Source organism: Geospiza fortis, unplaced genomic scaffold, assembly GCF_000277835.1.
Source record: "Geospiza fortis unplaced genomic scaffold, GeoFor_1.0 scaffold1, whole genome shotgun sequence".
Taxonomy (NCBI): domain Eukaryota; kingdom Metazoa; phylum Chordata; class Aves; order Passeriformes; family Thraupidae; genus Geospiza; species Geospiza fortis.
In genome coordinates, this window is record NW_005054320.1 from 2,056,379 (window position 1) to 2,079,430 (window position 23,052).

Genomic DNA, 23,052 nt, shown 5'->3' on the forward strand with positions numbered 1-23,052 from the left:
GACAGATATCCATTTTACACTTTATCAGTCAAGAATGGACAACTTGCATAGGCACTCTAAGCCAGCAAGCATCTAATTAAAATACATCAACTTAGGGGGTATTATGGAGATCTGCTTTTTACAGAACTTCTGTCTTCAGCAGTTTTACAACCTACAAATAAAATCCATGTATAGAAGAAGAAAAGGGGGACTCTATTCAGCTTTCTGGACTGTTTCTCTACTGAAGTCACTAAGACCTATCTCTTCTGTAGAGAGGAGATAGTCTCCTTTAGCAATAGAAATGAAAGTAGGAAGGTATTTTGCATAAAGGTCTTTAATACAAGGTTTCTTTAATAATTGTGATAAATCTATCAAGATTTTCCTCTACATTGTATTTCTGAGTTCACTCTCACTCATCAGAGCAGCAGAGCACTTTGTTGCTCCAGACAGATTGCTCATGTCTTCAACATCCAAAAGGCTTAACCAAAGGACTTATTGTCACCATTCAGACAGATAGACACCTCACCCACAAAATTCAAAGTGCCTTGAGGAAGAAAGGCCATGAGATTTCATTTATGTTTGCAAAGCAGGATGTTAGATCCACTTCCAGGATGTGGAAATTGAGGCAGTGGAGCATAAGCAAGCTGCCAGTGGCAGCGCAGATCCACAGATCCAGTGACTTGCTCTGCCTTGTCCCAGTTTAGGCAATCCACATATCATTTCTCCTAGGGACACTTTCCTTTCAAATTCTACCTGAACCAAAATAGAAACAAAAAGCACAAAGGCAATCCCCAAGCAATAGAAGAATGCAAGCTCAAGGCTCAGCCTGGGATCTGTCTGAGGCTTTCAGCTAGTTGCATTATTGAACTGGGACATATCCTCTTCTTTGGGGGCAGATAAGGCTCAGGAAAATATGAGCTAATTAGAGTGCCATTTCACAGCTTTCAACAGTGCTTTTCAACTTTAAAATCCAAATCTGTAGTGAAAAAACAACTTTCTAAGGACCCTTCAAAAAGGGTCAGCAGATGTTTAAAATGTGATTACAGTAAGAACACAAATCAAAGCCACAGATTAGGCACCAGTTATGATAAATTTTCAGTCTCAAAGCACAAAAGAATCCCAAGCATTACTAAATACAACTGAGGGAATTTAACACTAATACAAGAAAAAGGAGTGAAAGAAAGGGAGCTCGGGCACACAGTTTTTGTCTTCTGGGCAGCATTATATTACTACATACCTAGTACAGGACATAATAATTTTCCAATATAGACAGAAATAATTTTCCAATATATTTTAATCAGGTAAAATGATAAAGTACCAAGACTTCCTCAGTTACATTAATATTATACGACTTGGTTGCTTTACAACATACAATATTTGAAAATTGTCCTTCGTTAAGAAACAGAAAATAGCAGGGAAGACATCAGACTGAAAAATATTACCACAGTTTGCAGAATTATGCATTGGGATAAAATAAAACAGTTGAATGCAAGTCACTTTTGACTTTAATCAATGAGCCACAGCAGCTGTGCTACCGGGGACCTTTCAATCCCAGTGCACTATGAACCACCAGCCCTACAAATAGGAATGTTACATTCTCTTCCCTTTCTGACCTGTTTCCTAATTTAACCATTCCTCTGATAAAAGCTCATTAGGCAAGATAGCAGACTGCTTTCAAATCAAGGCAAGAACTAGATTCCTCATCTCAGCCTCCATATGTCATTTTTTTAAATCCTTCCAATAACTAAAAATAATTCCTCTTAAATATCAGGGGGCTTTTGACAGGAATACAAAAACTGCCATGACTGATCAGATTGATGATCCACCTCATCCAGTAATATATTTCTAAAAGTAACCTGTATACTGGGTGCTTAACATATCACTAACTATAAGTAGGAATTTAATTTCATGGTTTTTTCTGACATTTTGAAATGCAATTTTGCTTCATAGTATAATGAAATAATCTGATTCTTTACTGCCAAGCGGTAAGGTCCTATTTCAAAACTCCAGAGAATCACAATCAGGCTTGACTCCAAGCAAAGTCCTTTTTGAACTCTAGAAGATGGAAAAGTGGGATTTAGAGTTGGGCCCCCCTGCAATATACTTCAGTTGAAGTTCTTGCTAATCTTTGTTTCAGACAACATTGGAAAACACTGGGCAGTAAGTAAATGACAAATGTTGTTCTCAAAAAGTGCACTTCTTCCTATCAGTTGCTCAACCTATACCCTGAAGAACAAGATTTCTCTCTCTTTTCTTCTTTTTCTACTTAGGAATAACACAACTCTATGCATTTTTACTATGCAGCATAAAGATACCATTTCTTGACTCCCCAAAAGTTTGGTCATGGTGATAATCTATAATTATTGGTCTTCCAGCCCCACTGTGTACTGTGTGAAAAAGAATATGCAGTCATTCTTGCACCTGTGCTCTGGCACACCAGGGAATGACAGAGGGTCTCCTGAGTGACACACTCTGGGCCAGCAAAGGAGAGGGGGACCTCAAAAGCCTCCCAGGCTAGTGATGAGGAGGAAAAGAAAAGACAGATGGGAGAGAGAGAAGCATGTGAGGAAATGCTGAAAGAATATTGTTCATAGTGATAGAGTCCGGGATTTTCTATTATCCCTCATTTCTGTCTAGGTACTGTATTAAAGGAGAACCTCGAGAAGTTTGAAGGGCAGTTTTACAGACATTTATGGAGAACTTTGTCAACACTGAAGCACTGGTGAAAACCTTTACAGAAAATATTCATCTGAAAATACTAAAAGTTAAAGGAGTGAAAACAAAGATATCACCACGGCCTTACTGGAAAGTAGAAGTCAGGATACTGCTAGCACAAGAAAAATTATGCATGCAGATATTAAATCTCAGGGGGCCTTGAAACCAAAATGACCAAGTATGTGACGCCGCTGAGAATGGGAACTGACAGATTCAAAGGGGGTGAAAGGTTCAAAGGCTTAATTTCAGCTGCAACTTTCTGAACTTCTATGAACAAGGCAAGACCACACATGTGAATGGCAGACAGGGCATTATAAGATGCAGAATGACGAAAAGCCACAGGGAAAAAAAGGTATTCTGGAAATTCTTGCATGGGAACAGATGGGAAGAGTCACACTTAGCATTCAGATAAAAAGGCCCATAGAGAAATTCAAGGCAAAGATCAGAACCAGACTATACAAAGTATCCAGCAATTTGGCTGGGCAGTGTGAGCCACCAGAGAAGAGAATTTGGAGAAGAAAGCAATATTATGAAGAAAAGTCAGTATTTGTGCAACAGTTATGCTGAACTCAAACTGACAGCTGTGTATCTCCAAAAAAACCCAAAACCCAGAAAAGCTTAGTTTTCTGTCTTTCTTTGTTCAGTGTTAAGAGAAAGTTTCAAAAGAAATACCCCATTTGCTTTGCTCTTTCTTTCATGATGTTCATTACTTTGTACTCCTTTAGCACATCCAATCAGATTTTATTTTTCTTTCAACTTAAGAAGATTATGGTCAATCATTCTGGCTAGTAGAATGTTTCTATGGCTATAATGAATTTCATTTCTTTTTGCTTATTTCTTAAGTGTGAACAAAATTAAATATGATATCTTATTATATGGATAACAAAATTATCCATATAATAATACCACTGGATTATATGAAAGCATTCAGTATTGTAATTCAAACCATTCACAATCTTAGTAACATTTCTCTCCTTTAACACTGTGCATGGGACTTCTCATTAATGGTTACAGCTACAGAGAGGAAGTAGTTAAAATCACTCCTTGGAATGTGCATTAGCCTGCAATTACAAACAATAACTCTATTCTACTATTTCACTGTCAAATTAATTCTGGAGGTTAAAATCTTCATGCAATCCCCTACAATCTGGAAAGTTCAACAACTCACTCTCCTAGAACAATAGTAAATTCACTGTAAGCTCCCTAATTATTTTCCACTTGGCAGAAGACTATCACATATTCCTATATTCTGTGCCTTGGCTGTCTTCAGATCCAGTATCCTGCCTTTCTCCTTACACTCTGATTTAAAAATGGTAGTAAAAGAAGATACTTCAATATATTTACCTTTTGCTTCAAGATACAGTGAGTTAGATTAGGCATGGTCACATTTTTTTCATTTTTCTAAAATGTTCTCAAAAATTTCTGGTAACTTCAGGTTCCATTATATCACCAAACATCAGGCCAGTGATACACTACAAAGTATTCCTTACTGATTACATTAAACCTTCTTTCTCCCAAATTAGTAAATATGCACATATTTTGTAAATGTACTTAGAGAAAGCTGTATATCCCTGTCCTACATATCTCAGGTTAAATAAATTAAACCCATACAGCTTTCATTGGCTAAATCTCTTATTCTTTTGCTCTCTTTTTCTGTTCTTTTTGAAACAGAGAGCCCAGAAATTGGATATGATAAATTAGTTGGATTTTCATTAAGCAGAACTAGTGGGTATATAGTGAACACAGATTGTGCCTGTTTCATCACTATACCAACAATTTCTCAAACTTCTCACTGATACTCTGCCAGTTCTTCTTTATTTTATATCTTTGCATTTATTTTTCCCTTCTCCATAGTACTGTTATGCAGTTTATACTCAGCTTCATCATCTTTGCAACACATAATTTCTGTAATTCATCATGAATGTTCTGATGTTCTGTTCACAGAAATGTTCTGTTCACATCCTTCAAAATTTCAGTAGGCACTCAATACCACGTGTGAACATTGCAAGCATGCTCTAACCCCACCCATCCAAGCCATTAATGACAATATTGACAAGAACTGGCCCCAGGATGCCTGGTAAGACTTGGTTTGTAAAGCCCTTTTAATTTGATGTGCTCATGTCCAGTCCTACATTCAGGGAAACATTTAAAGCTATGCAGATGCCTATGTTGTAAAGATCTAAACAAACAATTTACTCCACTAAAGGAAAATTCTGGTTTCCTGACAGCAAAGAACTTTCACAAAGGCACTGATAACCAAGTGAATTAGGCTATCTTACACTGTTTTACCTTCCTTTAGAAAAAGCATACTTGGAGAATTCAGAGATCAATATAGCATATTTTCCTTCACAAAATACATGCTGGTAAATGTCCATCAACCACTGAGTGATTTCAATGAAATTATACACTCCTGATTAATCAGTTTCCTTGGTATGAAAAGAAGTTTCACTATCCTGGTCCACTCTTAGAAATGACCTTTCTCTAACCCTTTACAAGTGAAAATCCCAAAATGCAGTAGTAAACACGCATTTCTAATGTCTCTTTTTTTTTTTACAATAATACCATTGTCCCTGCACAGAGATGATTTCCAGTAACATGAACACCACCACTATAAGTCTACTGAACACAGCAGCAAATACATTTTTTCCGCTTGGAGGATACTTATGAGCTCCAGCAAGGATTGGCTGTGCCATTTGATCTGCTTGGTACTCTGAAGTGTGTCTCCTCCTCTTCCTTCCTGTCTCAAACTGTTAGAAAGGATTTCCAAATTCAGTTCACCTCCTCCCCTACCAAAATCTATTTAAATGTAAAATATATTTTTCATACATCAAAAAAATAGATATCACTTTCCCAGTAGTCACTGAAATCCAAAATCAGTCTAAGCTGGGAAACCAATGCCAAGGTGCTAAAACTTTAGGCAGAAGTAAAACAAGAAACACTATGGGCTTAGTTTCAAAACCAAACATCCCCAGCAAGGAATATCCATCATTACAACTACAGCAAAGAATTAACAACACAGATGGAAGCGTATGGATGACTGATTTCATGAAAGCCAAATCTTTTTTATTCTAAAAAACAGTGATGAAGTGGCAAAGTAGGTTGTTTTCACTTTAACTACTTTTTTCTAGCTTCTCTAAAGAGAAAAAAACCCAACCAACCAAAAAAAACCCCAGCACCACTAGACACCACCAAATGCTTCAACATCCTACATAGTATATATATTCAAGGAAAACACAAGAAACAAACTGCATTTCATTTGACATAAAATACCTCTCCTCCCTGGGCAAGTCTGTCTGCAAAAGAATGCCTGCAGCTGAAAGCAGTGTTTTACTAGTTAGTCCTCACATGACTGCAGCACTAAGATTGCCATGTTGCATGTGGGAATACCCTGAGGTCACATCTCAAACCATCCACTCTGAAGTATCTGCAACGATTTTTGTTCATTCCACAATTTTTTTTTTTTGCTTCCAGATTCTATCTACAAATAATTCCTTCCACTTGGCACTGTCTTGTAGACAAAATCCAAAGAAAGGTTCTTCCTGTAATGGGGTAAACTCCACAGCATCTGCACTTCACCTGTCTATTATCTGCACACTTATCACAGACAGAAGATATACTTTCAGATAACTTATGAGAAAATTGCACTCCTCATTTTTTCTCAAGCCAGCTTTCTGAAAACCCTATTCTAATTCTAGGTCTCCTGAAAATATAAATACTTAATTACTCAGACTTATGCCTAAAAGGGTAAAAAAAAGCTAACAATTTCCAAAGTTTTTCTATCTAATGAATACAAATTGCCTTGAGAAAAACCTATGAAATAGATAAGTAGTGCTAAGAGTGATAATAGATTTGTATCTCTAATATACCATCCTCTTTTTCTTTTCCAGCTTATTCAGTTTCCTAACTACACATATGTAAGTACACTTAGCATTATACAGAGGTGAACTGAACATTTTCATAGTGATGCCTTCTCTCTTTTAAAGAGCAACAAGTGTATTGTGTGTCAGGACAGTCCTTCAGTTGTCTGCAGTCAGATAATCCACTACAATGCCAGATTCCCATGCTCTACACTCCTCACTCTCTCTTGTACAGTAAATTCACCTGAGATTCTACATAAGTAAACCTTGTTTCTGTACTTGTCTGAGACTGAACTACCATCCTTGGTATTCTTTTTGTCACATTTAGATTTGTCTTTGGAGCTACAAACTATTCTCTCACTTGGAATTTTTCTGCCTTTGCATAAAGAAGGAAATATTATTATGATTTCCTGTCATGCAACACTTTGTTAACCAATAAAAAGTTCTACAACTTCCTAAAGCTGTCCACTAGTTACTAAGTTAATATAGAAGAGGTCTAATTTTTATCATCCACTCAGAACAGGTCTAAAACCACATTTCACACAGTATCTTTTTCACTTGGCAAGAAGGTATTCCTGCTCCTTTTATTTTCCGTAAGATTTGAATTTTCTTTAGTTGAAGAATACTGTGGAAGACAGTACTGTGTCTTTTTTAATTAAGAGGAAAAAGGATTTAATTTAGCAGATACGTTAGAACAAAATCTCAAGCTTAACACATACAAGGAGAGCAAACCTGTCTGGGTAGTCAGTCTCACGCCTAGGACCTCTCAAAACCATAGAGACTTCCTTTCCTCTAGGCAGCTTTTTCAGTTTGCATATTAGACACTTCTGACCTCAGTCTTTATAGCCTGATCATCTCTATTTTAAAATTTTTTGCCTGCTAATTTTCCAAGGAAGAAGCTAAAGGCCACATCAAAGAAACTTTAAACCTGTCACAAAATACCAAAGTCTACTTCCTAGAGCAAACATGACTAAACTGTTACACATAAAAATACTAAAAGTTAATCCCACCCAGTGATCTATAGGGTGCTATTTCTGCTCACAAAACAGTCGAATCATAACTATCCTAAGGGCATTACACTGATGTTTACCCATTGTGGTGAATTTACAAGTTTGGCTTCTGAGCACTAGTGCCAATACCTCCAGATCTACTAACATGAGGGGAATTACAAAAAGAGAATGCTTATGTGATTGCAACTATGATCTCATGTCTCAAGTATCAGAAGCACAAGAAGCAGGAGGATTACAGGACACAGACCAACACTAAAAACTTCAAATTGTTAAATGACTTAACCATACAATCCTAGAGCTGTGCTTACTAGTTACCAACCTACTTGACTAAAAACTGGTCTCAGGAGCAGAGGAGGAAACTGAAAGACACTGAGAAGTTAATAGATTCTAGAGGGGATAAACCCATCATGTCTCCCTGATGCAGCCCTGGTCAGAGCAAATTTGCCTGGAGTAGCATCGGGTTGCTTTTGCATTCTTCTAGCTCTCAGTGAAGAGGAATTGGACTGCTCTGCAAAGCCTCTTCAGAGTTAAAGTACCACCACCTCACTGCTGCCAGCCAGGGAAGTTCTCCATCTCCACTGGGAGCAGCCACCAGGGAGCTCCCTAAAGCTGTCTAGTCCAGAGCTCTGAGCTACACTGCTTTCCATGGCCTACCCCTTTCTGATCCTCCACAGATGTTATGCTGACACCAAACTGACACAATAGCTATGGCCTTACTTCTTTAAGAGATGTGCATGGTACACACTCCTAGAGGGCCAGCAATGCCAGCATTATGAGCACTCTTGGCAGCTGAGGTTAAACTTCACCTTAGTCCCCCAAGACCATTTACCAGGCCAGGGTTCCTCTGCAGCCTGGTAGACATGCTGACACTCCTGTTTACAGGAATTCTCAGGTGCCTGGGCACTGCACAGGTCCTGCTGTGTTTGGCTGGGCTGCGCTGCTGTGGCTGCCTAGGACCAGACACTTCTGTTTGTCCATCAGGAGAGAGGCAGCAAGGCCAGAGCTAAAACCAACACTAACTTTCCTCTACTTTATCACTGGATAGAAACCACCTGTAGCTATCAAAGTCATTTCCTAAGAGAGTATTGTGCCCAAGAATTAACCAGCATGAACTAGAGATTACATCCTGAAAAGCACCCTAGCTTACAGCTGCCATTAAAGCAAATCATCTTCTAGGACAGAAAACCAGGAAGATTCTTCCTTCTAAGAATCAGTTATGCAACAGACTCTGGAGGAAAAACAAACACTGGGGAAAAGGGCCAGAAAGCAAAATTCAAATCATTAATTCAGCCAAATGTCTCTACAGAAATAAAGACTAGATCTCCATATAAACTGAAGTACATAAGTGAAACTTCATGTAATTGTAAATATGCAATCAGTAGCTTATATTCATGGTAATTAGATAGCCAAGTTCAAAGCCTCAGCAGTGCATAGGAAATTGCAAAAAGGTTTATTTTTAGATATCAATACTGAAAATTTGTAGAGCACAAATCAAAACTCCAGCGCAGAAGACACTCTGATGCTTTGACCCACGTGATTTTCTTTCCATGCCTCTGGCTTTGCCAAATCACCTTTCCCCACTGAAGGCCACACAGGATTTCCTTTCCTCTCCAGCTGCTGTGTTTCCACTTACCTGACTGTGTGTGCAACTTTTGCTTTACCTATTAAACTGTCCTTATCTTAACCCATGAGTTTCCTCACTTTTACTCCTCCAATTCTCTCCCCAGTCCCAGAGAAGTGAGCGGGCAGTTGTGAGGGGTTTGGTGGCCAGCTGTGGTTAAACCACAACAGAGCATTAAAACAGTCTGCTGACTTAGAGAAGTCAATTCTGATTTCTTTGTTTTTGATGGTAGTAATTACAGCTGTATGGAAGGAGAATGCTCACACAAGGTATCCTTTTTGTCTTCCAAATTTTAGTTGCTTTTTGGCAGCTGTCCTCTGAGTTTCCAGCCCTCTGTGGTGTGAGAAAAAGGACTATATAGGGGACATTAAGACCAGCACTCACGCTACAAAGCTGGATGTGCACACACATTTTTTGTTTACATACATTCATACCTCCTCTCCTCACCACCCTCAGCCTCCTACAGGCACTCACACACCCAGAGGGATGTGCAAATAGGGTCACAATTTGTCTTCTGGCAACTTAGAAAAATTCAGAGAAGTTCCAGGAAAAAAAAGGAACAGACATCACACTGAAATCTACAGAGATGAGTAAGATTAAAAATAGGAAGGCAAAACCTGAGTCTGAAACTTTATATGTAACAGAAATTTTATCTTAAGTCTAAAAAAAAAACAGTCCAAGCCATCCACTTTGCTATTTTTACAGTCAAATGAAGGACTCTAACAATCCTGCCATGGAAAAGTTTGTCCTGTGCAAACATGTAGCTGGGTAAAATCATAGTCCCAGCTGCTGCCCATATTTCTGTAAAAGGAACATCGCTGTGTCTTTGCTGCATGGCAGACATAGCAGCAGCAGATACTATGCAAGGTCTGGAAGAGATAACAGGCACAATATCAGTAGCAACTACGAAACTCCTTCTTGTGAAAGCCTTTTTTAATTTCAGCAAGCTCTCTAGACATCCCACCTGAGGTGTGAAAGGCCTGGAAACTGCTCCAGCCACTTCTGCTCTTTCCATTTAAGCTATCCACAAAGAAGTGATTAGAATGTTGCAGTGTGCTCTGCATCTTACTAAGAAAAAACCCTATGCTCTCACATGGTGATATTTATTCTGCCTTCAAAAATACTGTTTCAGTGCCTGAGTCAAAATATTTTACTGCACTCACTGCTCCTACACATGGCTACTGGATCTAAGCACAGGACACACAAGCGAGGGTATTTCTGCATGGTAACAGCAGAGCATTAAACATTCCTAATATTCATATGGTAAACTCCCAGGGCATTCTCCAGCACAGAAAGCATCACAGAATTCACCAAATGCTTTAGGTCTTTGGTTCACTTTCATAAACAAGCCTTTCCTACTTTCCATCCTGACCGCATTCAGCAGAAAGAGATTCGTAACAGCACAAATCTCCCTTTGTGAGTCATTTGGATCCGATGTGCTACTGCCTGAGCGGAGGGCCCTGGATCATGGCCAGGTGTCCTGCTTTCACTCTCTTGGGAGGATGCTCACCTCTGCAGGTGACTGTGCTGGGCAGACAGGAGCAAGGACATGGGAAGCTGTCACAATAAGATGTCACACCTCACATAGGTTTTAATCTTTTTCGCCTCTCCCTTCTTATTCTGAAGTGAACAGGTATCTGCATGGAAAGCACATGACCCACTCACTCTTCAGGGAAATGAACTGCAGAAATATTAAATGAAAGACAATGTATCTGCAAGCTTTTGCATGTGAAATACACCCTTTGCTCACACAGTCTCATTCTCCCAAAAAGAGGGCACAGGAATGGTCATGGATACAATAGACACATACTGTTTTCTCCTCTGCTATCTGCATTGCTTACCTTCATTAACGGCATGAGGCTTAATAATGCAACAAGTACAGTTTGTGAATTTGGCACTGCTGACTGGTCCACGACCTCCACTGGAGGGAAAGAACAACTCCAGCTCCTGAAAACAATTGTAATTAAACACATTTTAGATTGATCTAGCTGCACACATCAGCTTTTATCATGAGTAACAACATCTGAAGTATCCATAATCACATAAGATAAACCTTTAGTGCATATTTTGTTTCCTACAAATACTTCTTCCCTGAAGCATTATCTCAAATGTATCTTTTCCTCTCTGGCATCAGTGCTACAATCACAAAAACAGGATTGGAGTATTCCTTGCAATGTCTTCCTTTCAGTTCTGCAATGCAATCTGTTCAGACTCGGAGCACTCAAAATGCTGATGCAACAATAATTTGCTAGAGGTGTACCCAGTTTAACTAATACTCTCTCTCTTTCCTCAGTATCCCTCCAAATCCACTCCCTTACACACATATTTTATTTTTCCTTTTTTTCAAATCATCTTTTCCACTACATAAGCAAAAATACAACTATTATCCATTTCTCAGTATGTTTTCTTTCCATATACAAAACTGACCTCCTTCCAAATTGTTTACATTTTCTTCCTTTCATCTTAAACAATTAAACTTTGTCTAAAATTGCTGAGTCACTTTTCATGCCTTATTAGCCCTATAATTTTTTAAAATTATATTAATTATATTAATTAATTCAGTCTCACTGAATTGAAGCTGATGAACCCAATTGCTTTGATTTCTCAGATAAATCAAAGAAACCTTTTTGCCTTCAATTTCTTTCTTCCGACCATCACTATTTAGGCATCATATACGTCGTGTCTCAGACCATACTGGGGTGAACTTGGCAGACAGGTTTCTTTCCTCGCCGATACTTTTTCACTGTTCACTGCCAGCTTCACACTTTTTCCATACCATTTATTCACATATGTTACACAATCTGCCAATCAACAAATGTGCAAAACACAGGTTCCATTTCATACCTATCGGTCAAATTCAGTAAGAGAAATGATACATTTCTATTTAAGAGAAAATGTTTCATCCAAGAAATACTACTACCAAATGTATTTGATTTTTTCCTGTCTAACAGTAGCAATGCTAAAGGCCATTTCCTGGAATTGTCTCCCTTAATTTACTAGCTCAACTTAAATGGAATAGACTCACATTTAGCTCATGGCACTTCAACCATTTCTGTAATCCCTTCTTGAAGAATTACACAATTCAAACTTGTCGTGCTTTGGATCTTGGACAGTGGATCCAGGACAATGTATCTTTAACAGATGGAAAAAGTGCCTTTGTTTTTCTGCTGGCAAATAATCCACATTTTAAGTGGGTGCACCTGAGACAATAGGGTTTGTTCCTTACATCCTTCTACTGATAAAATGCTGTATGATTCAAGGAACTTGTCCCACTCTATTAATTGCTATTTACTCTAAAAGAAGCAGCCAGAAAAAAGCAGTAAAATATGTGTAATAGTTAACACTTAGTTTTATCCATTAAAATTCATAAAAGGAAATTAACTCAATAATGCTAAAGGACTTGCATAATGAAAGGCCAAACTATAATCTTGTTGAGCCTTAAAAAAAAAATCATTTTCCTTACCCTTTATTCCTGATCTAAAGAAATTACAAAATTTGGCCTGCAGAGAGACAGCAGCTTAGAGTGTATCAGAGACATACTTTCACTTGTCATTTAGCCATCAAAAGAACAATGCAGCTTTCCACTCTAAGTGTTCATCTTACAGTACATTCATTAAACGTGGTTGAGACTTCAGTTTTCTGTCAGGAGAGTTAATGTAGGTCCCTGTATCTTATATTTCCTTCTTTTCAGCAAATCTGCAGGCACAGCCAACTAGTTTCCATAGCAACTGCTATACAGCCATATAATACTAGGCCTACTAAATTAATAAAGGCACAGGGGCACTAAATTCAAAATGTTGTTTGATTTATTAAAGATAGGTATCATTAACACCACAAAGATGCACACACCTGCAGATGTTCAGCAAAATAATCTCAGTGTCATAAAAATGCTGCAGATGAACGGGGCCTTCGGACAACATTTCAAATATAATGAAATGCAGCAAGAATAACAAACTAAAACCTAAGCACACACTTATGCTTCTAACCAAGAATTTATGCTAATAGATACTCTTTCCTACACTCTCAGTTCAGAAGCTGGCGCAGTTGTCATGGTAGTACACAGGAAAAAAGAGAAACTTTCACCCTTATATTTGAAGACATCTAACTATTTAACCAGAGGTCTCTCTCCAGCTGTGCTACTGCAGCTGTTCCAATTTAAAGAGGGAAGACTAAAATCAAGGAAGTAACAACTGGTATCTTTCCCCAGCTAAAGTGGTTTACAGCTGAGACACCACAGCGACACATCAATCAACCATGAGATAAACATTATTCTTGCTATCATTTATTAGCATATCTATCCCACAACAATGCACACAAAAGTCACCTTAATTCTACAGAAATGGTAATATCTATTACCCAGTCTCAGGGCTTTTTCTTAGCACTGAGAAAAGAAACACGGCCAACAAAGCAAAATGGAACCAAACTCCTCAAAGCCATGTCCGCTGTGCTACCTCTCAAAGCACAAAGCACTACAAAGTGGCCTGGTTTTTAGTTTTTCATTCTGAACAATAACAGCAAAGCAGGCTGCAAGCAGAGCACTAGTGAGAACTGTGAAGGAGAACAGATGTGTGAAACACAAGAGGCCACAAAAAAATTTAATCATTTAATCCCTTTCTTTTTATGACCAACATTGGTAGACTATAGGTAGATTACACAGACTATGCAATACATCGCTGTTTGTGATGTACAGGAGACATTAAAAATGACCAGGCATGCCCTCCTGATCAAAGCACCCAAGATTCACCTTTGTGATAAACAAGATTTCTCTTTTCAGACAGTTTATTTTTCCATGCTAAAAAGGAGCACATGAAGAATATGTAAACTAGTTCTGAACTCAAGCATAGAAACAAAATGAGAAATTCCTAATCCGGTTGTTAGGAGATAAAAGTAAAAATAAACCTCAGTCAAGAAAGTCAAAAACTTACTTTAGCAGCTGAAGCAACTGAATCTGGGCCATAAGCTGCATCTCTGAGGCCACAATGTCCAAAGCTCTCTGAGATGCTGTCCAGTGTATCACTCTCAGTCGTTGTAGGGTTTGCTGGCCCCACTATTGCTCTCCACTTAGTCACTGCATCATCTCCTAAGAGCTCCATAGCAAGGATGGGGCCACTCATTATTAACTGGAGAAGCTCACTGCAAAAGGGAAACAGCACATGGTGATTCATGCTACAAATTAAAACCAATAAAAACATGACCCAGTGCAGATGCTCAGAACTCAAACTGGCAAGATCTGGAGCAACCTGATCTAACTTTGAAGTTGACTCTACTTTGAGGAACAGGTCAGATTAGGTCATGTGCAGACATTCCCTTATTATGGTTGTAGAAAAAAACCAACATGTAGCTAACCCAAACTCACTCAAGCTACTCTGTAGAGTCTTAGATTTCAAAAGAATTTTTAAAGGATCAGTACTGATGTCCTGGTAACAGTGAAGGAGATACCCTGGTAACCACTTGACTAACAGGAATGATTCCTAAGCTTTCCTCTTCTGCACAGCAGCATTTCAAGGCTCTCATACATGACCTGGATGTGTATCCCACTGACAGAACATCAGCACTGCTTTCAAGCTGAATTCTCCACTGCCCCACAGATATCTCCCATGGATTTTACCCAGCCAACGTCCAAAGTGGGAGAGAAGGGAAGGAGTTGAAAATTTGCATGGGATAAGGGACTTACTCACAAAGTGAGCTATTACATCTTGGCATAACTCAAGTGATTTTAATGGGATGAATCCAAATAAGGAGAAGCTGTTGTCAGGAGCAGCCTGCCTCCTGTCTTGACCATCTCACGATAGAAAACAACCATTCAAAATTGGTAACCCAAACATTCCATTTAAAAACTAAACAAAACACCAGTAACTATAATTAAGTATCTTCACAAAACATGCATACCAATAAGCCTGTCTTTTCACTGTTTAGTCTGGACAGAACCAACAAAGGAGAACATTGGCCCTGAGTTTTGTACTATTTTGTTTAAAAGAAGAGCTTCACACAATTGTAACTGTGTATGCGCATGCTTCTCCAACTACCTTCTTCCTAATGATCACTGGTCAAGAAGAGAAGAGAAATCCTAGTAGTTTTTTGAAAAAGAAACAATGTTAAAACTATGAAAAATTACATAAAGAAACAACACAATAAAAAGCTATTGGATATCAGGTTCTGTTGGTCAGCCTGCTTGTTTAGGACATTTAAACAGTACACATGCATACATCCAAGAAAAAAGCAATTTCTACAACACTATTTACTGCGCAGACTAATCCTTGAATTTTTTTTTTAATTTCTTTAATATGAAAGCCATTATTTTCCAAACAATAGAATTGTTATTTTTCCTTACTATTCACTAGACTTACATTGACTAGTGAACTTGCAAATGAAATCTGAATTTAAAGACAAGATACAACATCAAATATAAATGAGTCGTATATTTCACACTTTACTGCCTTGACGTTTCTTGTTTCTATTTGATTTGGAATGCTCTAGAGCTATTTCTTTCTAATTTAGAGAAAAATCCTATACAGAAGATGTAGCCAGTCGGACTGTAGGATGGGAGACAGGCACATCACAGAGGACAAAGGCTACAGTTCCTCAGACAATTACCATTAGTATAGATAGACATCTCTGAAATAAGACTTCAGGCAAAATTCTTGATTATTTATCAACATATTCAAGCAGGCTTACTCAGCAAAGAAAAGGTAATTCCAAATCATGCATTGTCTGACCTCCAAATGGTCAGACATAGCCTGGGGCCATGTCTTTCTGAAGGGCTTGAGTTTGGACCCACAACAAATCAGCTGCTGTTGCTGGAGAGCATCTGGCAATGCTAGTTCTCAAGCACTTCGTGTCAGTACTGAAACCAGGTCTTTCAACCACATCAGTGCAAACACACGCACCAAAATGGCTGAAAAACACAAGGCACCTTCTCCCTAGAAGAGGTAGAATGCAAAGTGGAGAGGGAGGAAAAGAAAGTTGCTGGCACTTTCAGGAAAAGTAGAAACAATTCAATCTCTGGGTCATAAGCATCCATCTGGTCAGTTATGGAAAGACTAAGGTTTCTCACATCAGGTGGAGCAGTCTAACATCATGCAAGTTTGACACTTGTCCAAGGGTAGCACTACAGTAAAAACTACCCTATGAACTACCCTTTCAGTTACTTATTATTTGGGATACTTGTTACCAAATCAATTCTTACAACTAAGTGTTCCCCCTAATTCTCATCTCCAAGCTCCACCCTGATCCTGAAGATAGTCCTTCTCTTGGCTTTGAAGTTTTGCCCTGCTAGGAGTATTTTCACTTCTGAGGGACAAAAGACATTCCCCTGATACCACTGGGTTGTAAAAAGTGTGAGTTAAAACCATAAATAGCTGAAATAAGGATCTCTCCCTGGAGAAAGAAGAAAAGGTGCATGCTTTGCAAAGGGCTCCACTCAACTAAGACAAGCTCTGATTCTCCCATGGTCCCATGGCATCAAAAATGGTAAATTAATTTTGTGTGTTCAATTAATAAGCTTAATACACATCAAGCTGAAATTGATATACCTACTGATAAAAAGGTTTTGCTCGATAATCAGCATAGAAATCAGCTGCTTCTTTTCTGAAAAAGTAAAAAGACAGAGATACAGCTATATATATATATGTAGACACACATACATACATACATACATACATACATACATAAAACCGCCCTGAAAACCACAATTATCATTCATTCAAATACCATCCAAAAACATGTTTCTACAGGCAATGTCTTCCTAAGCTGGACACTGTTGGGTGTTCATGTTCAATAACAGAAACTACATTTAAATTTCGTATTTTGTGTGGCTACCAGTACAGCTGACTACTCCTCATGCTCCTGCTCTGAGAAGGAATTACTAAAGCCCATTTCACGGTCATTGATGGTCCCCACATTCTCAGGCTGAGAAATAAATGCAGCAGAGTCACTTTCTTGCGAGCCATTTGCTGTTATGTTGCTTTCATCATTCATCAGTTTGAGGGGGAATACTGCTAAATGAAGTTTGGTTTTAAAGCACAAACAATTTATCTGCTCCACTGGAACACTTCTTTATCAGGGCTAGTCTTTGATTAAACTGGTGCATAACAAAATACTGCATAACCTGGTTTCCATTCATGTCCTCAAATCTTACAAGTTGCATAGGCAGCACAATAGCTTCCATATTTAAACTGGATTTCTCCCACACTTTCACGCTTCAAAACTCAATTTGGCCTTGCAGTCTCCTCAGGGAACACAGCAGTGACTACACACTCCTTTCTTCCAAAGCAATGGGGTTTCTGCAGTGAGGGGTTATTGGAATGTTGGGGGACACAAGACAGATGATGGACTTTGGCCTGGTCAACATAAGAGATTTGATAACAGGATGCCTTGGCAAAAGCAAACAGAATTTCGAAAATTAGACCTAGATTGCAAGAAGAATAAATCAAACAGGTTTACCAGAAAAAGAAAATCTCATTAAACTCTGCAAGAAAGAGATGTTGTTATATGCATAAGTTTGTGTATATGATTTTAACCTAATCATTGTAGTACACATTACAGGTCTCCCTGAAATAGTATATAAGCGTTTGTATCCCACAATAAAATCGGATTCTGATCACTGAGTCAGTCTCCCCGTTTCTCTCCGTCACATAAGGGGTCTCCTTACACTGCCAGGCAAATAAAGGCTACCAGGCATATCCAGTGTGTCTGCAGCACAGCTGTTACTCAGCCTTTCCTCAGGAGCTGGAAGCAAAAAGATGTCCTTTTCAGACAGGGTGGTGGCCCTTCCCAAGCTCTGCATTGCCACAGCCACAGTCCTACCAGCACTGGGCTCAGTAACCCAACTACAAGGTTTTGGGGACCACTACAGGGCAGAGCTACCATCCATCCACCAATGGACACACCGTTTTGTGGCTTTTGACCCCACCAGCCCTGCCACCAGCCAACCTACTCTCTTCTACTCTCTTCCCTGTCTTTTTCTCCAGCTGCTTCTCACGTTTTACTCTTGCTTACTGAACTGCTTTTTCTGCATGGCAACAGCTAGAAAAATCCATGGAGTTTTTCAGCTCTAAACCTGCTATTTTGCAGCTTCAGAAATTCTGTTAAGAACACAGGCTCAGTGTTGGCTTGCTCCAAATTCTGGTGTGTGCCACTTTTTGAAGCTGGAATTTGCAGAGAAGGACAAGCTCTTCAAGAGGACTGACAAGTGAAAAAAAGAAAAATTGCTGACCTCTACTCTGGGTACAGAGTTCATAATAAAGCAGTGCTGTAGGGTGAGATTCCAAATTGGAAAGTTGTTTTTACCTGCAGCACAGTCTTCTAAATTTTTCTGGTCTTCATGAGTTTGCTCATTTTCAGCAGCTCTCTTTACTGACAGAAATTGCCTGCATATTTTTCAAATAACAGATTCCAAGTATGAAGAAAGGCATAGTTCTGTCATCTGAAATTGAACTTTTGATGCCTCTCTCCCATTTGCAGTCCAGACTTAAACCAACTATTGCCAGAGGAAAGAAATAACATCAAGAAGAACATAAGAAGAATTTAATTTTCTTAACATTTATCCACATTTGAACAGTCACATTTTTCTCCAGCTTTTTTGACCTGAGATAAAATGACCTGAGTAATTCCTGGTTTGTTGCTTTTAGTTCAGTATAAGTATGAGCCATTCAAAATCCAAAATATTTTTATCAACCATACAGTATATTTACTTCTCTTCCTTTTCAAACAAAGGCAGAAGCATGATGTAAAAATTATGCTAGACACCAGAACTCTTGCAATCTCACGCTTCAAGCCTACACTGGGGAAAAGGTTTGCCTACAATTCATTATTTCACAAGAAAACCTTCTTCTGAAATTAATTCACCAAAGAATTTTGGAGAGCAAATATGAAAAGGGTATGTGAAGACATTAAGTATCACCATTTCTGATTGCAAAGAAGTATTTGAGAGGTCTGTTTCGGAAACAAATTGAGCTCTACTATTCAGTTAACAATTCCCACTGAAATAAATATCAAAGCGCAGTGGTGTTGTATAACTTAGTTCCTTTTAAATTTCATTATTAGTTCTCTGTTTTCAAATAATGGAAAACAGTGTCCACCTATGTATAACAGACTGAACTGACACAGGATTAAAGGAAGAGACTGAAGAAGCAAGTGCCTGCCCACACTTCCGTATCTTCACTACAACTTCTACAGAAGGCATGAATCTATTTAACAGTGATTGACAGACAACTGTTGTTAATAATCCCTTTAAAGAAAGCAGTAGATGATGATGATGATGATGATGATGATTTGAACAAGCAAGCCTGCAGAAATATATGGGTAGAAGACTTTGGCAAGCCATAGTTCTATCATTTTAAAATGGCACAGTCCCAAGAAATTGAGTAGATGGTATGCAGAGGAACCACAAAATACTCAAGACAATATTTAAACACATTCAGTATCACAGCCCATTCTTGTGCTTATTAATAATTAATTTCAATTATACAAGACAACCAGAAACTTTTATTCTGCAGTAGGCAGTAAAAGTTCAAGTCTCCATTTCTTCCCTTCAGCATGAGTCAACTCTAGAGCACATGACTTGGCCCAATAGTTTGACTTCTCAGAGAGACACTCAAACAAAGCATCACCCAAAACAACACTTCAGGATCAAATCTCTCGTGGGCAGGAGAGAGGAAGCAAAAACAAAAGCTAGTTTGAAAGAACATTATGAATTGCAAAGGAACATTAGAAACATGTTTGAACACGTGGAGTTATTGGGTGGAGGATCTGGAACCACTACCATCAGATATTGCAGCAGGTGTATGCAGAGGAGGAAGTCTTTTAGTGATTTTATCAGTATTTCAGAAAGCCAAAAGGTTCTGAAGTGAAGGAAAACTTGTTGCTGACCTCTCACATAAATAATAAGAATACATGAAAATGTTATTATGTAAGATAGATAGCTTTTCTTTCAAAAAACATGCTGCATACGACTAGGTTTGGCAAAGCAGCAATGGAAAAATAATGCAGTAACTTTGGGAAAGTCTTCTGAGGTAAATTAATTATGTTCTCTTTTCCTCTGAAGCACGCCTTCTTTTAAATCTTGGGGCTCATTAAGAAGTGGAGAACACTGAAGGTTGGGGTATTAGGAAGGTGCATGAGTAAAACCTGTCCAACCCTGCACCATCAGAAGATCACCTGCTTTGCCTAGGACTTCCAGCAAAAAATCTGAGAGCAAAAATTAAGACAACAGATTTACTGAGAGCAAGCAAACCAAATACTTTAAAGACAACATTATTATAAAGAGCAATACCGCCTGTATGAGGAAGCCTGGAGGTGAGGACATACAGACATGTCAGTAGAAAACACTGCTGGATTGCTAAAGCTAGGGTAGCCACCTTGGGTTCATACAGACATGACATATTTCATCACCCATACTCATTTGCACAGCACTTTTTAATACTTAGCTTAAATCTCTAAATACTTTCAGAAACCTGCAGAACTATGAAACTGAGGAGCTTCATGAGTTACCTCTTTTACTCACTGGAATGGATCTGACAGATGGGACAACACAGAATAGCTTTAGAGAATATTCTTAATTGTAAAAATATTTAGACACAATAGAGCTAACCTTAAGAATTCCTTACCTTGAAAGCAGCATCATTTTGGCCTTAGTTATTGTCAATCCAGCATTAATAATGATATCAAATAATTGTCCCATCTTACGCATTCCATCAGGTTTAATCAAAGCCAGCGTTCTGGGGAGGAAAAAAAATATATTAGAGAGATACAGCCAACACAACTTCCCTTAGAGCATTTGGTGTGCATGTTTGGTTCATATTCAGACAAAAAACTAGCACATCAAAGAGAAATTTTGTCACCGTCACATATTCACTGTCCCAGTGTCTCATCAATTTCCACGCTGTTCTTGAATGCCTGTGCAACACATTATTCTGATAAGAACAAGGTTTGCACATTTTAATTTCCTTGGCTTTCTAACCCAAGTCAGCTCACAATGTTCTACCAGCAGTTATTATTTACCAACTTCTCCCTTTGCTCTCAGAGCACACGATTTGACCACTTCTTCCTTAGATAACTGGTATCTCAACAGCTCCTCAGTCTGGGTCAGAACACAACTGAATTGTTAATCTGCTTGCTCAACTCCCTCTGCTTGCTCAATTCCCTTTTTCCCTAATGTTAATCATAAACATAAAATTGAAGCTGTTAAAATTCCTGTTAAAAAAATGTTACTCAAACATGTGCCTCTTCCATAAAACTCAAAGTTTGAGTTTGATTGTTTTATTAATACTTTTAAAATACTTGAAGACCTCTGTGAGAAGAAGATCCTCTTGCGCTTGGTACAGTACAAAAACTTCATGGTATAGAATGTGCATGCCAAATAGCTGACACTGTTAATAGACACAATAAAAGGATGGAAGAGGAGGTATTTAATCTCTTATACTGACTGACAGCTATATTCTGTATTCTAAGGGACATCAATCCAAAAATCTCTACACTATCCCCCACATCTTTGTTTCCGAGTACATCCGGTCTTCTAGGTAATTATCTTTTTACACTGTACATCCCCAGGGCCAGGACTGTTTTAGTGAGCTTTGCACAGCACCAAGAACACCATCAGCACTAATCGTATTATTAATCAAAAATAACAAGCACAAAAAGAAGGTCTGTAAAATTGCATTTTCTATTTGCATTCATCTTGTGGTGAGTCAGCTTCAAATGTGCTCGGCTTACAAACCAACAGATTTATTCAACCCTGCATCTCAGAAACGCCACATCTCTGACAATCCTAAAGAGCAGTTTCCATCTTTTACAGTTTCCAATAAAGAAAGCTCTGCAAGATGGAATTTTTTATTGCAGTACTTCCTTGAATGAAACACAAATAATGGCAAATTTCTTATTTTATATACCAGCATAGCATGGAAAGTAGCCCTTAGGTTAGCAGCAATATATTCCAGCCAGGGCAAATATGCTGAGATTATAGGAGATGGATGAACTTCCAGTACATTTGCTCTGAACCTTAAGTGACCCCACATCGACAGACGCTTTGGCAAGAGACAGACTATTTCACAGCAAATGTAGAGCAAGGGAGGTGTTAGGACCAGGAAATGTAACCAGGAAAATTTGAACATATGCGACATCTGCAACTAAGGGAGAGGCGTAGATGACCTTCAGAGCTCAGAAACAAACAGATTTCCTCAAGCACCACAAAGGTCCCATATACAGAGCACCTCAGGCTCAGACCCATGCGGAAGTATGATACAAAAAGACGGATGGACTAAGGCTGCAGCCAGAAACTGCATGGAAGCAGTCAACTAACACTGCGCTTCAGTCCACGGCTGTGCAGGCTACAGTTGGTTTAACCCCATTTTCAGAGCAGGAAAGGCTGACCTCTCACCAACACTGAACACAGTTTGCCAGCATACTCCATGCAGCCTTAGAGTCTGTTCCCCTCTTCCCCAAGGATTTCACAGCTCCACCTCATTTTGTGATATTATTTATCATACCACATGGTGTACCACATGAATCGAGGCCCATGAGGAGGAGCAGATGCATGTTTGATCAGTGAGAATCCCACAATGCATGACCTGCATGCTGGCACAAGAGGTTCTCTACACTCTCATCTCCCATAAACAATAAGGATCAAACCTCTGGAATGAGATCTCCAGAACCATTTGCATTTCCTCAAGGAACACTTTATGTTTATGTTATTACACAGGTTGTCTGAGACAGACTGGTAATGCTAGAAATAAATTGTCCCTTACTTTTCTAATTTCAAGGGATTTTAGTAATAGCGTAATTCCTACAAATTTGCAAAGAAACATTGCATTATGAAGCAATTTACCTAGAAGAGGTAATGCAAACTGCAATGAGCAACCCTTGCAATGTCTTT

At 38.7% G+C, this 23,052-nt stretch overlaps 1 protein-coding gene across 5 annotated transcripts in view; it reads right to left on the bottom strand.

Annotated features, from left to right (window-relative positions):
• NME7 (NME/NM23 family member 7) overlaps positions 1 to 23,052 on the bottom strand; it is an 88,819-nt gene that overhangs the window by 42,212 nt on the left and 23,555 nt on the right. For 4 of the 5 annotated variants that reach the window (XM_031056678.1, XM_031056679.1, XM_031056675.1 and 1 more), the window contains exons 4-7: positions 20,789 to 20,899; positions 16,719 to 16,769; positions 14,108 to 14,315; positions 11,024 to 11,129 (exon numbers count right to left, since the gene is read on the bottom strand). In XM_031056678.1, the coding sequence (XP_030912538.1) occupies positions 11,024 to 11,129; positions 14,108 to 14,315; positions 16,719 to 16,769; positions 20,789 to 20,899 (476 nt within the window). The remainder of the gene's footprint in view (positions 1 to 11,023; positions 11,130 to 14,107; positions 14,316 to 16,718; positions 16,770 to 20,788; positions 20,900 to 23,052) is intronic. The other variant, XM_031056677.1, reaches the window with a different exon arrangement.